We start from the raw sequence: 14,826 nt of genomic DNA on the forward strand, positions 1-14,826 counted from the left end.
TAATCAACATTATTTGGTGTCCACAAATGGGAGTTGTCCTCTTGAAAGATTAACCTAGCATAGTCTTTAGTTATTTTCTTTCCATTTTTTCGTCTTTCCTGTAAAATTGATATATGTTGATAAACTGATGTACATTCTATCTGAATACTGAAAGAAATATATAGTTCATTCTCAGATAAGCATATTCAACTCATAATAATCTTGATGATGCCGCTTACTGCCTATAACAATGACACAGATACTACCTGAAAGATGCAAATGTTATGCCAAGCAGAATTAATGATCTACTTTTAAAGCAAAGATTTGCAATTTTTTCCCATGCCCAAGCTTGTACTTCATCTTAATATATAATGCAATTAAATCACAAGCATAAGAAGCAGTGACTTATTTGTCTGGCTTTTAGAACACTGACAGTTGGTTCTTACTGGGCATGCCTGGCCTTATCATTGAATTCAATGCTAAATTTCTTAAATTAATTAAAAATCAGCCAGGCATTTTTTTTTAACTTTTAAACTGGAATTCTCTTCCTAGGGAAGCACGAATGGCCCCTTCCTTGCTATCCTTCTGTCGGCAGGCAAAGACTTTTTTATTCTGACAGGCGTTTGAACTAGAAGATGTTTAAGATAGGGCCTCATAAGGTCTGCTGTATTGTTCTATGGTCCTGTTCTTAATGTTTTAAATTGTCTTAGTATCTTAAGTGTAGGTTTCATGGTTTTAATGTTGCGAATAGTTTAATTCTATTTTAATTGTATATTTTTGTATGTTTTTTTTACCTATGTGTAGTTTTTATTTGTAAGCCGCCTTGAGTTCCAGTTTTGGAAAAAGGGCAGGGTAAAAATAAAGATTCATTCATTCATTCATTCAACTGCAGAAGATGAAGGTCAGAGTATGGGGCAAGGTCAGTAATAGGATTACAGGTACTCTGTGAACATGGCTGATTTTTAATTAATTTGAACAAATTATGAGAACTCAGAGAAAAAAGTCCAAAAGGGGTCTGCTTTTTCTCTCTCTTGTTTTACACTTTGAACTCTTGATTGCCTCTGACTGTTTTGTGTATCGCCATGAAAATTTAGAGGGTTGTTAAGTAAGCATTTCTGAGTTCAGGACTGTAAGTTTTGTAAGGTTTTGTTTTGAAATGAGCTTATGGGAGGCATCAGAATGGCATGGGGTGTTTTCAATTTAACACTGCGGAATGTGAAAAATCCATGCTGACTATAGTATACAGCCACTCTTGTGGCATGTATAATGCAGCTGTTCTAAAACAATGTTTATATGAGTTCTAAAGGAAATTCCAGCCAGTAATCCAGACTGTAGCGGGTGAAGTGCATGTCCCATAGGGGGAAAATATCTATCTGCACATAGTAAACTACTACGCCAGAGAAAAGTATTTTAGCTGCGCTTTCTCCCTGGCAAACTTGTTTTTGTATATTTCAGGAGGTTTTTTCCTATCATGCATTCAAATATGCAGGCCTCAACCTACAGTCTCTGAAATGGTACTGTCCGGGCTCATGTTGCAGTGGGAGCAAAAAGAACTCAAACCCCTTATGTTTTGTGACTGCCACCTTATCTACTGTTTTTTAAAGACTGACAGATGGGGGATGTGATTTGGCTAAAACTGCAGCCAGAGGTGGGAGATTAGTGCTTGTGGATTCCATTCACCTGAGTTTGTAACAGTTTCTCTAAATTTAGATCGTTAGACTGATCATCAATAACCTGCAGTTTCTCTTTAACCAAAACAGTGCACTGAAGCCTCTAAAGCCATGATATTTGTGTGCAGCGATATCACATAACTTCTAAAATATGGATGATAATACCTTTTTATTGCCAATTTGGAAAGGCCCAAAAGTTGTGATCCGTTTTCAGTATTGCTTCATTTTACTGTGTAGCTTGGAAGAATTTGGCAACAGAAAAGAAGCAAAGTAAGAAGAACACCAACAAACATACAAAAATGTAATTCTCTATCTCTGGAGATGGCAGGTGTTGCCATTACTCACCATACGCTCAGAGGCACATGATACCAAATTCTTCCAAGCTACACAGGAAGTGGATTGGACCATGAAAGACCAACCCAAATTGTGTTTGCATTTTGAAAATTGGTAGGGCAATACAGTATCTCAGAGAAGAGGTCAGGTCTCCTGCTCCCCTGGTGCATTCACTATAGCTGCCCAATTTCCCTGCTTTTTAAAGTTCGATAGAAATATCTGTTGGCTGTAGGTATGCTCTTAAACCGCGAGATTGTTTGCCTATTAGTGAATTAGTTACCAGTTTGTTTCTGGGTCCAATTAAAAGTGCTCACATTAGTGTTTAAAGCCCTAAACAACAGATGTTCCTGAATCCTTTATTTTTGGGATTAGTGTTATTTTATTGATTTAGCTGAGTGTTTATAATGGGCAACATCCAAGTTACACTAGCGGACTTCCAATTCTGCTCTTCTCCCCTGTAGTCCCCTCACCCTCCTCTCAAAAAAAAATCTACTTGGAGAGTCCCCCAAGCCTCCAGTGCAGATTTTAGGGGTGTACAAAGGGAATGAGAAATCTGTTCCGCCAATAGCTACCATTGTCCTGGCAGATGGACACCACTGGTTTTTATCCCAGTGCTTTTATGGTCCCTGTATGTTACTTGTTCAGTAGCCTTGCCCTCAGGGAAGCACATCAATTACTAATGCTGTCACTTCTCATGCTCTGGGACTGAACCTCAGTATTGAAAACAGGTTCCAGGTTTAAAAATCTTGATGAGGTCTCCCTGATGTTAAACCCTATAATCAGTATGCAGTCAGAGGAAACCAGCTTTTTACTACTACTAACTTCACAAGTTTGAGCACTGAGTCTTGGCAATGAAAAGCTCCTTTGCAGAGCTCAGCTGTAATTCAAATTATGCTTCAGGCTCTTTACCACCACCCTGCCCCAATGAAATCCATGCATACTTTCATTAACACAGCTTAGGACATAAAAAAAATATCAGAAATGTTTTTCAAACCAGGAAATATATATAGTCCCAAGAATTCAATATGACCAAGACAAATCATGTAGCTCAAACTCTAGTTACGAGACAAGACCATCCACATGTTATCCCTCCACATATTTAAAGCTCAAAAAGTTTTAATGAATGCGAGTAAGACCAACTTCAGCATTAAGAATTCCTGTCATCTCCTCCAATGCAATTAACATAATGGAAGTCTAAAGCACTTACTGGAAAGCCATCTGCAGGCACTTCAATTTCATCATGTGATGTCGGACAACCTATGGAAGAATAAGACAAACATCAAATCTCCGGTTGCTTTCATTTATGCCTGTCAAAAACCATGCATCAAGACTCTCAGTAACTATGTTAGCTTGGTTTTCACAAGGCACAATATTTATGCCATGCATGATACACCACTTTAGATAGTCGTTACATTTTGTTTTGCATATCCCTCCCACTCCTGGGAAATCATATGTGAGAATCGAGGACTTTGGGAGCATAGGAAGCTACCTCAAAACAACTCAGACTACCCATTCGTCTGTTCTATTTATTCTGACTGGTACTGGCTGTCTGGGGACTCAGGCAGAGATCTGCCCCATCACCTTTTTTTAAGTTAAAAAAACTGGAGATGATAGGGTTTGAACCTGAACAAAGCATGTGCTCTACAACTGCACTATGACCTCTCCCTGGAGATATCTGAAGTTCAAGCAAATGTCATACACACACAGTAAATTTTAGGCTGATATCTCAGCACCGAAAAGAGATATTACATTCCAGTGTGCTTTATGTCTTTAATATCCCCCATGAAAACTGATGTGGGACCAAGCTGGGATTTGAATTTTAAACATGGAATGGTGTCCTGACTATGCATACAAAATTTCATTCTGATAGTTCAATGTTCAAAAGTATTATTTTGTTACAGAACAGCAAACATATACGGGCACAATTAGGCACACACTGTCTAATAAGATTGCTAAACTCGAAGTCTCACTTCACTATGCAAGTAAATAATGCCCTGGAAACTACTCAGTCTTACAGTTTACAGCAAAGTATTATAGAAGCTGACTCAGTGCCAAGGAAGGTTAGTTAATATGATCCAAGAGAAACCCAGAAAAACTGGTAAGTGGCCAATGCTTGTTAAAAGGTAGTGGAGTTTTTTCAATGAAGGGATCTTGATTTCAAATGCAGCAGCAAGATTACAGGCTAGGATTCCCTTTAGAACTTATATAAACATTGTTTTAGAACAGCTGCATTAGTTACCAGTTTGTTTCTGGGGCCAATTTAAGGTGCTCACATTAGCGGTTAAAGCCTTAAACAACTTAGATTCCAAATATCTGAAAGACTGCTTCCCTTACAGACCCTCTCAGATGTTAAGGTCAGCAGAAAAGGCCAGCTTGGTGGTTCCATCCCTCAGAGGTTCATGGGAGGTGGCCTAGGCCAGGACATTTTCTCTAGTGGTTCCCAGGTTGTGGAACTCCCTCCTCACAGTGGTGCATCTGGCACCTTCATTATTGTTTCTATTGTATGCTGAAGATGCACCTCTTTACCCTGGGAAAGGTGATTGACAGGGTTGTGGCAGAACAGCTGCAGGCATTCCTGGATGAGGTTGATTATCTGGATCCATTCCAGTCAGGCCTGGGTTTGGGTCTGAATCAGCCTTGGCTGCCCTAATGGATGACCTTTATAGAGAAGAGGACAGGAGGAGAGCAACCCTGCTCCTTCTGCTTGATCTCTCAGTGGCTTTTGATTGGCCACGGTATCCATCTGGACTGACTGTGGATGGGCACTGGTGGCACTGTGTTGCAGTGGCTCTGTTCATACCTGCAGCGTTGTCCACAGAGTAGTACTGGGAAAGTGCTCCTCAGCCCCCTGGTGTTTACACAATGGAGTACCACAGGGTACTATTTTGTCCCCAGTACTTTTCAACATCTACATGAAGGTGTTGGGAGCAGTCATCAGGAGTTTCAGAGCAAGGTGCCATCAGTTCATTGATGATACTCAGCTCTACTTCTCCATTCCATCTGAATCAGAAGACACTGTGCAAGCCATGCATCAGTGCCTGGATGCAGTGGTGGACTGGATGAGGGTCGATAAACTGAGTTTGAATCCTGGAAAGACAGGGTCCTTGTAGGTGGGTAGTTCCTGTGTCCAGGAGATACGTCAATTGCCTACCTGGATGAGTTGCTCAGCCTCTGAAGGAGCAGGTACGCAGTTTGGGGTACTCCTTGATCCATCTCTCATTAGAGGCACAAGTGAACTCTGTGGCCAGGAGTGCTTTTTGCCAGCTTCGGCTGGTATGCCAACTGTGACTGTTCCTGGATCACGATAGCCTGATAGTGGTCCGTGCATTGGTGACCCCAAGACTCAATCACTGTAACGTGCTTTATGTGCGGCTGCCCCTTGTATGTGGTCTGGAAGCTGCAACTAGCGTGCAATGTAGTAGCCAGACTACTCACAGCAGCAGAATACTGGCAACATGTTATCCTGCTGCTGAAAGAGCTGCACTGGTTGCCAACTGCCTACTGGGCCAGGTTCAAGGTACTTGTGTTAATTCACAAAGCCCTAAATAACTTGGGCCCAAAGTACCTTAAGGACTGCCTGACTCCCTATGTTCCATCTCAATCTCTGAGATCTTCTGATGAGGCACTTTTGATGGTTCCCCATGCTTTCTGTTGGCCTCCACCAGGGACCAAACTTTTAGTGTGGCAGGCCCAGCCCTGTGGAACTCCTTACCGATAGAGGTTTGGAAGGAACCACCCTTCCTTTCTTGCAGGCATCTCTTGAAAACTGAATTCTTTAGATAGGCCTTTTAACATGAACACTGCCCAACCAATGCAGTATTTATTGATGCATTTATTGTTGTTTTTAATGATGTTTTATTGGTTTTTAATGATGTTTTATTGGTTTTTAATGTTATCATGTCTTTATATGTTGTAACCCACCCTTTTTCACTTGAGATGTGTATTTTCAGGACCCAGCCTATTCCAGTGACTGCAATTTGTTTTAGCTGTTTTAATATTGAATTTTATATTCCTGCAACCCACCCTGCGATTATTTAAAATTAATGTTGGTTTTTTTATGTGCCTTCAAGTCGATCACGACCCATGGCGACCCTATGAATCAGCGACCTCCAAAAGCATCTGTCACGAACCACCCCGTTCAGATCCTGCAAGCTCAGGTCTGTGGCTTCCTTTATGAATAAATTTATTTATTTATTTATTTAATTTAATTTATATACCGCCCTAAGCCCGAAGGCTCTCTGGGCGGTGTACATAAAAGATAAAACAAGCACAGTGTATAAATACAATAAATACAATAAATCAAGAACCAACAACAAACAAACAATAAAAGAACCAAACAACGTCCAGAATACAAGATAATAGTGAAATACTGTTAAAATACACTTTAAAATGCCTGGGAGTATAAATGTAATCACCACCTCCACATGGTAGCTTTGTATGTACCTTTAAATATATTAACACAACCATGCAATTTGTCTCTTTCCTGGTGAGTAGAGACTACCATGGCTGAGCTACAAATTGCGCCATTTTCTATCTGCGCTCTAACCATAGCCCATTTCACCTCAGCAATAGAGTCTAGCACTGTAGCAGCTGAATGTTGCTCTCTTGCTCATGGCTTAAAAAGGTACTTTCCTTTTAATATGAAGAGTAAAAGAAAACATACATACACAGTAGTTATGCTTCTGCTCTCCATTTGTATTCTATTCATGGGGCAGGAGGTGAAGCCTAAGTCCCCAAAATATCTGCATGGTTGCATTAACACTAATATAACATGGATAATGCTATTAATTTTAAAATTATTATTAAAAATGCTTAAGCAATACAGATTCATACCTTGGGAGAGATCTTCTACTGCCCTACGAATGCCTCTATCAAATGCTCTGGCATCAGCAGGACTCTGAAATGTCAGGCCAAATTTTTTGTCATCAATTTTCCAGTGGTGAAAAGTTGGTGTAACCTTATTGTAAATAAGGTCCTTCTTCAACGTACACTCCAAAACCACCTGAAGAGAAGCAGAGTTAAAGGAAATGGTTAGCTTAAGAGACTTCTGTACACACAACTAAGTTTAAAAATACATTTTACTTTCAGCTGAATTATGTAATATATATATGATGCATTTTTGTAGGTAGATAGTGGCCTGGTTTGCACATAACACTAAATCATGATTAATGTTAACCATCACTTTAACCATGGTTAAAGCTGAAACATCTGGCAGACAATCACTTAAACCTCAGTTTATTACATCACAGATAGTTAAAAGCACGATTGAAAACAGCTAAGCCTGGAGAATGATTTGGTGTTTTTGCCAATCTTTCACTTGTGGTTCTGTAGCTTTTAAGTGGTGATGGCTTGAGCAGCTAAGGTGGACATCTGGGTTCATACATAATGTGAAGCTATGGGTGACATTAACAAAGGTTTATAAACCAACTACGATCCTTGGTTGACAAGTGACCTTTTATACAGAGTTAACAAACCATAGTTAAGCTGCTGGACAGGGCTCATACATAATGCTAAGTGAAGGTTTGATAAACCATAGTTTAATAACCCATGGTTTAGCATTATGTGTGAACCAGGGCAGCTTGTAAAGTAAAAACAAGTAGGTAAAAGCAAGTGAATGTATAAACAAAATACTATGGATCTACTAAGTCTAGAATTTCATGCCATTGCCCATGATTCTCATCCTACAACAAATCTGACAGTGTTTATGCAGCCACAGACCCTTTTGTACATTTTACATGTACGTGTCTGTGTACACACACACGTACACTCACACTCTCTCTTTTATGCTTGGGCAAATTAGAGGTAATCGTTTATAATTTTACAAAAGGGGCTAAATGTTAAGTACATGCAAAACACATATAACAGATCCTGAATGCCTTTTATTAAAATAAGGCAAATCTTAGAGGAGGGAATTTGGAGAAGAGAATCACCATGGAGCATGTGTGCTTTCCCCTGCCTCCCACAATGGCTATTCACGAGCTGATTTTACTTCCACAGGGTTCCAAAAGTGGTCTGGTCTTCCTGATTTTAGATAATAATTGCTGTGTGGACAACATCCTGGATCAGTAATTAGCAAAGACAAGGGTTCAGAATGGTCAAGGGATTATGGGCAGCACCTCCCTTCTGTTTCAGTGTTCTTACAATAACTCTGAAAGATGGACCAGGTATTTATTTATTTTTATTTATTTATTACATTTATACCCTGCCTTTCTTTTCATGACAGAAACCCAAGGCGGCTTACATATGGTTCCCAAGCGGTCTCGCATCCAGGCACTGACCAGACCTGACCCTTAGCTGCAGCAGGGTGCTGGCCTCATATGCATTCAGACCATAGCCTGAGACCAGGCTATGGTACTCTCCTTCAGCTTAACCTAAGGTCACCCAGTGAACTTCATGGTTGAACAGGGATTTGAACTAGGCTCTCCCCTATTCCAATGCCCTTTAAGTACTACATCACACTGGCTTTTCTTTCCATACTCATCTCTTTTCCAAATGCCACTTTGGAAGAAGGACGACACCAAGCAAAGAAATGGAAAAATTTGGTGTGAACATTTTCTGTAGGTACAGTATTTATGTCACTTTGTTCTGAAAGCCATGAATGGTGCAAGTTTTCCTATGACTTATTTCTGACTTAATTTGTCCTGTTGTGAGATGTGCACCACTCTATAGAATAAGCGTCTCATTATTAAACCAGAAAGCAAATATAAATATTGCCAAGTCTATGGCATTTGAAAACCTAAAATACTGAAGACTGCATGTATGCTTAATGCTGAATATAAAAGGAACTCTCCATCTATATTTACATAGCTTAAAAGAGCAGCAGACCTGTCCAGGTTAGAGTGGAAGGTAATTGTTCTAACTAGACTGGCTGGAGCCAGATCTCGGAAGGGAAGTATAATAAAGGAGGAAGTGTGCAATTATGTCAGGGGTGCTTTCTGAAAAGAAAGGAAGGAAAAAAACCCTTTACATTCCAAAAGAGATCTAAACAAGCTGGGTAAACAAGTCCAGAAATAGTCTCTGTCACTCCAAAGTGAAATCCATATTCTGGGTGCTATCACTTTTCAAGGTACCTGACAGGCTCTTTGTCAATAACTCATCAAGCAAACATTCTTATTCATGAAGCTATACCTTGTCTTTAGCCACAGGTATCTCCAACTAAAATAAAGCGATTACAAGATTTTATAGTACATAACACTACCTCTCATCCAGGCTGGGAAAACAAAACTTTTGCCTGAATTCCAACTAATTTCCTCCCTGGGTCAAATAGAAATGTTTCTTGTGCAAAGGCTCACACACATTTTCAGCTATATGCTTAATGCTTTGAGCAATCATGATAGCAAATGTTTGATAACGTAACGCCAAAAAAGTTTGAAGGCTCAGAAAGTAGAGTCACTCTTAAAACTCATTTCATCACTTTAAAGAATAAGCTCATTGAAGATCTTAGATTACTCCTAATGTCAGAGAGCATGCTATATTTTCCAAAAATAAAGCACTATAGAAGACATGGCTTGTGTCATTTCACAGACATAATTCCAGAAACGGTGGTCTGGCAATCACTACAACTGACACTTAAAAATCTAATAATTAATTTAAAAATAGTTTAATAGTGTTGTGAGGGTTCAGTTCCAAGTTCAGCAAAAGGTAGTTTGGTAGTTCTAAAATGTAACAATACTATAATTTATTTATTATTTTATTTTATTTATTAATTCTATTTCTATGCTGCCTTTTGGCCAAAAGGCCCTCAAGGCGGCTCACAAGGTTGTGGATCTGCAGGACACTATGGCTACTTGTTTCCCTGGCACTCCTCCAAAAAGCTCCTTAGAAGTGGTGCAAGTTAATTCCCTCCCATTGGAAGGGCAAAAAAACAAACAACAAAACAAAAGAGAATAAACTACCAACCCCACCACTTCCTGCTTGCCCCAGACCTCTGCCCCCATCCCTTTCCCCCCAAGTAGGTAGGCTTGCTCCCTGAAAGTGCTCTATGCTTTGCAATCCCCATATAATTATGTTAATACAGGTGTAAACATACCCCCTCATACCCTAATACTCCCCTTTGCAGATTCAGACACTTTTCAGGTCTTTCCTATGTTTGACACTCCAGCATTCAAAGATATGTAGCAAAATTTCACATTGATCAAACTGGAACCCCGTTCATATATGCTCCAACATCCCCAAATCTAGCAACCAAATCTCCAGAGAGTGGGACCTAGGGGCATGTCCACAGGAAGCAATTATGAGTGGTGGTGGTGATGGTACTCTCTCAATCTTGATCACTAGCCTCTAATTCAAACACCACTGCTTTAAGTTCCAGTCTACTGCCCTTCCACTACAGCCTTAGTATTGCAACCTCTTGACATGCTATGATTTTTTTTTTTCTGGAGGTACACTTCAATTCATTTCATTGCTCCTTTTGTAAAACAAACAATTGGAGGTGACTCTTTGAGCTACTGTTTCTATTTAGTTTCCCTTGAACCACTGGAGTTATAGACAACCAATTTTTCACTGTCTGAAGTCTTGGTGTGGAAGAGGAATTGCTCGTATGGAAGTCAACCCTATTTTAGAATTTGCTGGTGTCAGGTCAACGACTTCTTTAAAAAAAGAAAGCCTTATTAAGGAGAATGGATGTTCTGAGGAACAGAAAGTAATATGAATCAACACTGTTGAGGAAGATTTTGAGAGGGTTGTTCTCTAAAAAATTAACAAAGTTCTTTTCTTAGCAAAGTGCAGGAGTTATGGAGCAATTCAAAGATGAACTACAATGCGCTATCATTATGAAACTTGATTATAAGTAATATTTGAAGGGTGATAGTTGTGGTTTATCCATTAACAGGCTATGAATTTAAGACGTCTGGTTCATTTTCCAGCAGACTGGTCAAAGGTTACTTGGAATTTTCTCAATTTTACAAGAATTTGTTCAGTGATGTGCTCCTCAAATCATGAAGACTCACTCTTCCTTTCTGTCCATCATCACATCACATGACACTGTCCCAGGAAGGCAAGCTTGAGGAGTTTCCAGAGTTTCCAGTCATCATGCTGCTTGGTGGTATCATTTCATGTACACAAGCAGGGGCTGACTAATGAAACTCCTATTCCTGGAAATGGCTCCACTTATGGTCCTTTATTTTAAGATTGTTTAACTTGTGTGATATTGGCTTTGTTTTATTTATTAGGATATTTATATCCCACCATTCCATGACAAATCAAACCCAAGGCAGCTTACATATGAAAATGTAAAATCACAATAAAATTTGTAATAATTTAAACAATTTTTTAAAAAATAAACACGTTTAAAGAACCAGATAGCACTAAAACAGCACCATAAATCATCATGATAAAAACCATATCAACAGCAGTAAGCTAACCCCCCCAACAAATCAAACATTTCAATTACAAATGCCCAACAGAATAAAACCGGTTTGTAAGAGGCAGTTTAAAAGCAGGCCTGATGAATCTGTCCTGGAAGGCCTTCCCATAGTTTAACTGCCACAACTGCAAACACTCTGTCTCTATTCCTTCTCTCAACTTTGGTTGGCAAAGGAATACAGAGGGTTTCAGGGTTTCTGAAACTAAGCACTGATCTTGAGCAGATTCATATGAGAGGAATGCCAAAATAATCTCAAAAGGTTTTTTTGGGGGGGGCTCCTCTGTTGTTTTCCTATGTTTCATGTACTCTCTATTAATGGTTTATGTTGAACTGGATTAATTTACTGAATTGTTTTGTTTTTGCTTTGCTGATATGTCAATGTGTGTGTGTGTTTAAAATAAAATGTGATGATCATATTGCTGGAAATGTTTTACTTGTGCTATTTTCCAGTGCTTTGTTGCTGTGGGCTGCTTTAAGTTCAACTTTGTTGCTGGAAAAGCAACATACAAATATGAAATTAAATCAAAACTTTTGTGAGTACCTCTGAGAGAGAAGGGCCATAGTTTTGCATGCAAAAAGTCCCAGATTCAATCCCTGGCATCTATAGGCAGGGCTGGAAGAGATCCTGTCTAAAATCCTGCCACTCAGCATAGACAACACTGTGATAGATGGACCAATGGTCTTATTCATTATAAGGTAGATTGCTCTGCTCCTTATAATGCAGTGCTCCTTATATAGTCCCAGCTGCTATATTTCCTCATGATTTTGCACAAACACACAGTCTTGCCAGTGTATGTAAGAAAGCAAAACAAATGACTAGGTAAGAAGCAATCAAATATAGAAATAAGTGCATTGAAAAGAAAACAACCCTAGTTGTTTGCGTTAATGCTGGTTTAAAAGGTTGCTTTAGTGGTCTTATATTATGTAATATTTCCTAGTATCAGTGAAAAGGACACAGTTTGAATATTAGAGGTCAAAAACAGGTGTCATGAAAATACACAAACAAATGGCTCAGTACCTACTGCTATATCAGACACACAGGGGATAAATCTTCAATTTGGAGACATTTTGTTGGGATCATTATTTTGAGTTGTAGTCAACTAAGTCCTACTCAGAGTATACTCACTGAAATTAATGAAAAGTTAGTTGTGTCTATTAACTTCAGTGGGTAGGACTAGCAATGAATACCATTCAATTATTGTATACATGAGTAAAAGGACTGGTTTGCACGTTATCCTCTTAAGAGAGAACAACATTTCTTAAGATCCTACTCAGATTCTGCTGTCCTCCAGTGTCAGTGAGTAGAGGCAGCATCACCTGGAAATCTTGCACACTACTTGCCTAGACCCCTCACTCTGATCAATAAGAATGTCCGTGCCAGTACTGCATGCTCAGCCCAGACAGCAGCAAAATTGGCCTTATGAGTGACAGTAAGCAAATCATTACCCCAGCTCCTTCACTCCTCGGGTTAACAGTTTCTCTTCCTTGTTCTTCCCACTTTCAACTTTTCAAGTTAGGGGGTGTACTGGGTTTGTGTGTAGCCCAAATTACAAGGGGAATCGGGGTGGTTCAGTGGAGGTTCTCATGTTTCCAAGTTGGATTGTGTATTAACAAGGCACCTTGAGTCAGAGCAGGGACTCCTTAAGTGTCTGGGTGGCTCTGTGCCCTTGGCTGTCCAAAAAATGCAAAATGTTTTGTTTGTTTTTGAGAAACAAATCAAGCTGACCATGAAAACACCCAGAGCTCAAGAGGGGAGTGGTGGAAGAGAGGTGTGTGTGCGTGTGTAAATATTTCATCATGACAGGTCTAGCTTTTAATCATAGTGAATTATTTTCCCAGGGCACTCCAATCTCAGTAATTTGAGGGAGGGGCCATAAATACTCCACTGAGAGTATCTGGATTAAAATTAATGGGGCAAGTAATAAAAAGGATGTGGTGCTTGGAGTCTACTACCGACCACCCAATCAAGGAGAAGATGAAAATGTAACTTTTGAAAAGCAAATTGCCAGTGTTGCGAGGAGGCATGATGTACTAGTAATGGGGGATTTCAATTATCCTGATATCTGTTGGGAGACAAATTCTGCCAAACACGGCCCCTCCAAGAAATTTCTGACTTGTGTTGGAGATAACTTTCTCCTACAGAAAGTGGAGGAAGCAACCAGAGGATCAGCTATCCTGGACTTGATTCTAACCAATAGAGATGATTTGGTGGATGACGTGGCAGTTACGGGAACTCTGGAGGAAAGTGACCACACCATACTTGAATTCTTGATTTTAACAGAAGCGAAAGCTGAGAGTAGCCATATTTGCACCCTGGACTTCAGGAAAGCTGATTTTAATAAACTCAGAACAATTGTAAGTACGGTTCCATGGCAAGCAACCCTAATGAGAAAAGGAGTCCAAGATGGGTGGGAGTTTCTAAAAAAGGAAATTCTAAAAGCACAATGGCAAGCAATTCTGAAAAGGAAAAAGGGGGGAAACAGCAGAAGCCAATGTGGCTTCACAAAAACCTTACAGATGACCTGAAAACAAAAAAGGACACATACAGGAAGTGGAAAGGCCAGACCAGAAAGGAAGAGTACAGGCAGGTATGACAGAATTGCAGGGATGGTGTCAGGAAGGCTAAAGCTGAGAATGAGCTGAGGTTAGCGAGGGATGCTAAAAGCAACAAAAAAGCTTTCTTCAGGTACGTCCATAGCAAAAGACAGAAAAAACAAATGTTGGCACAGCTACTCAGAGAGGATGGCAAAATGATAACAGATGAGAAAGAAAAGGCAGAAGTGCTCAATTCCTACTTTGGCTCAGTCTTCTCCCAAAAAAGGGTCTATGACCCTCCCTGGAAACATGAAGTAAAAGGGGCAGGATTGGAGCTTGAGACTGATAGACAAATGGTCAAGGAATACCTGATCACTTTGAACGAGTTCAAATCTCCAGGGCCTGATAAACTGCATCCTAGAGTATTGAAGGAACTAGCTGAAGAACTCTCAGAACCGCTGTCTATTATCTTTGCGAAATCATGGAGGACTGGTAAAGTGCCGGATGACTGGAGGACAGCTAATGTTGTCCTTATCTTCAAAAAGAGCAAGAAGGAGGAATCAGGGAACTACGGATGAGTCAGCCTAACATCAATCCCTGGAAAAACTCTGGAGCAGATTATAAAGCAGTCAGTCTGTACACACCTTGAAAATAATGCAGTGATTCCTAGGAGCCAACATGGATTTATGAAGAACAAATCCTGCCAAACTAATCTTATCTAGTTTTTTGATCTCCCTTGTAGACTGTGGGAATGTTGAGGACGTAATACATTTGACTTCAGCAAAGCTTTTGCCAACATGCCCCATGATATTCTGATTAGCAAGCTAGCTAAATGTGGACTGGATGGAACAACTATCAGGGGAGTCCACAGTTGGCTCCAGAATCGTACTCGAAGAGTGCTTATCAATGGTTCCTTCTCAAACTGGGCGGAAGTAACGACTGGGG

At 39.9% G+C, this 14,826-nt stretch overlaps 1 protein-coding gene across 1 annotated transcript in view; it reads right to left on the bottom strand.

Moving 5' to 3' along the window:
- SPRED1 (sprouty related EVH1 domain containing 1) overlaps positions 1–14,826 on the bottom strand; it is a 99,122-nt gene that overhangs the window by 24,213 nt on the left and 60,083 nt on the right. Inside the window, exons 3-4 of the mRNA XM_061611505.1 lie at positions 6,816–6,984; positions 3,190–3,239 (exon numbers count right to left, since the gene is read on the bottom strand). Coding sequence (XP_061467489.1) covers positions 3,190–3,239; positions 6,816–6,984 — 219 coding nt within the window. The remainder of the gene's footprint in view (positions 1–3,189; positions 3,240–6,815; positions 6,985–14,826) is intronic.

Source organism: Rhineura floridana, chromosome 2, assembly GCF_030035675.1.
Source record: "Rhineura floridana isolate rRhiFlo1 chromosome 2, rRhiFlo1.hap2, whole genome shotgun sequence".
Taxonomy (NCBI): Eukaryota; Metazoa; Chordata; class Lepidosauria; order Squamata; family Rhineuridae; genus Rhineura; species Rhineura floridana.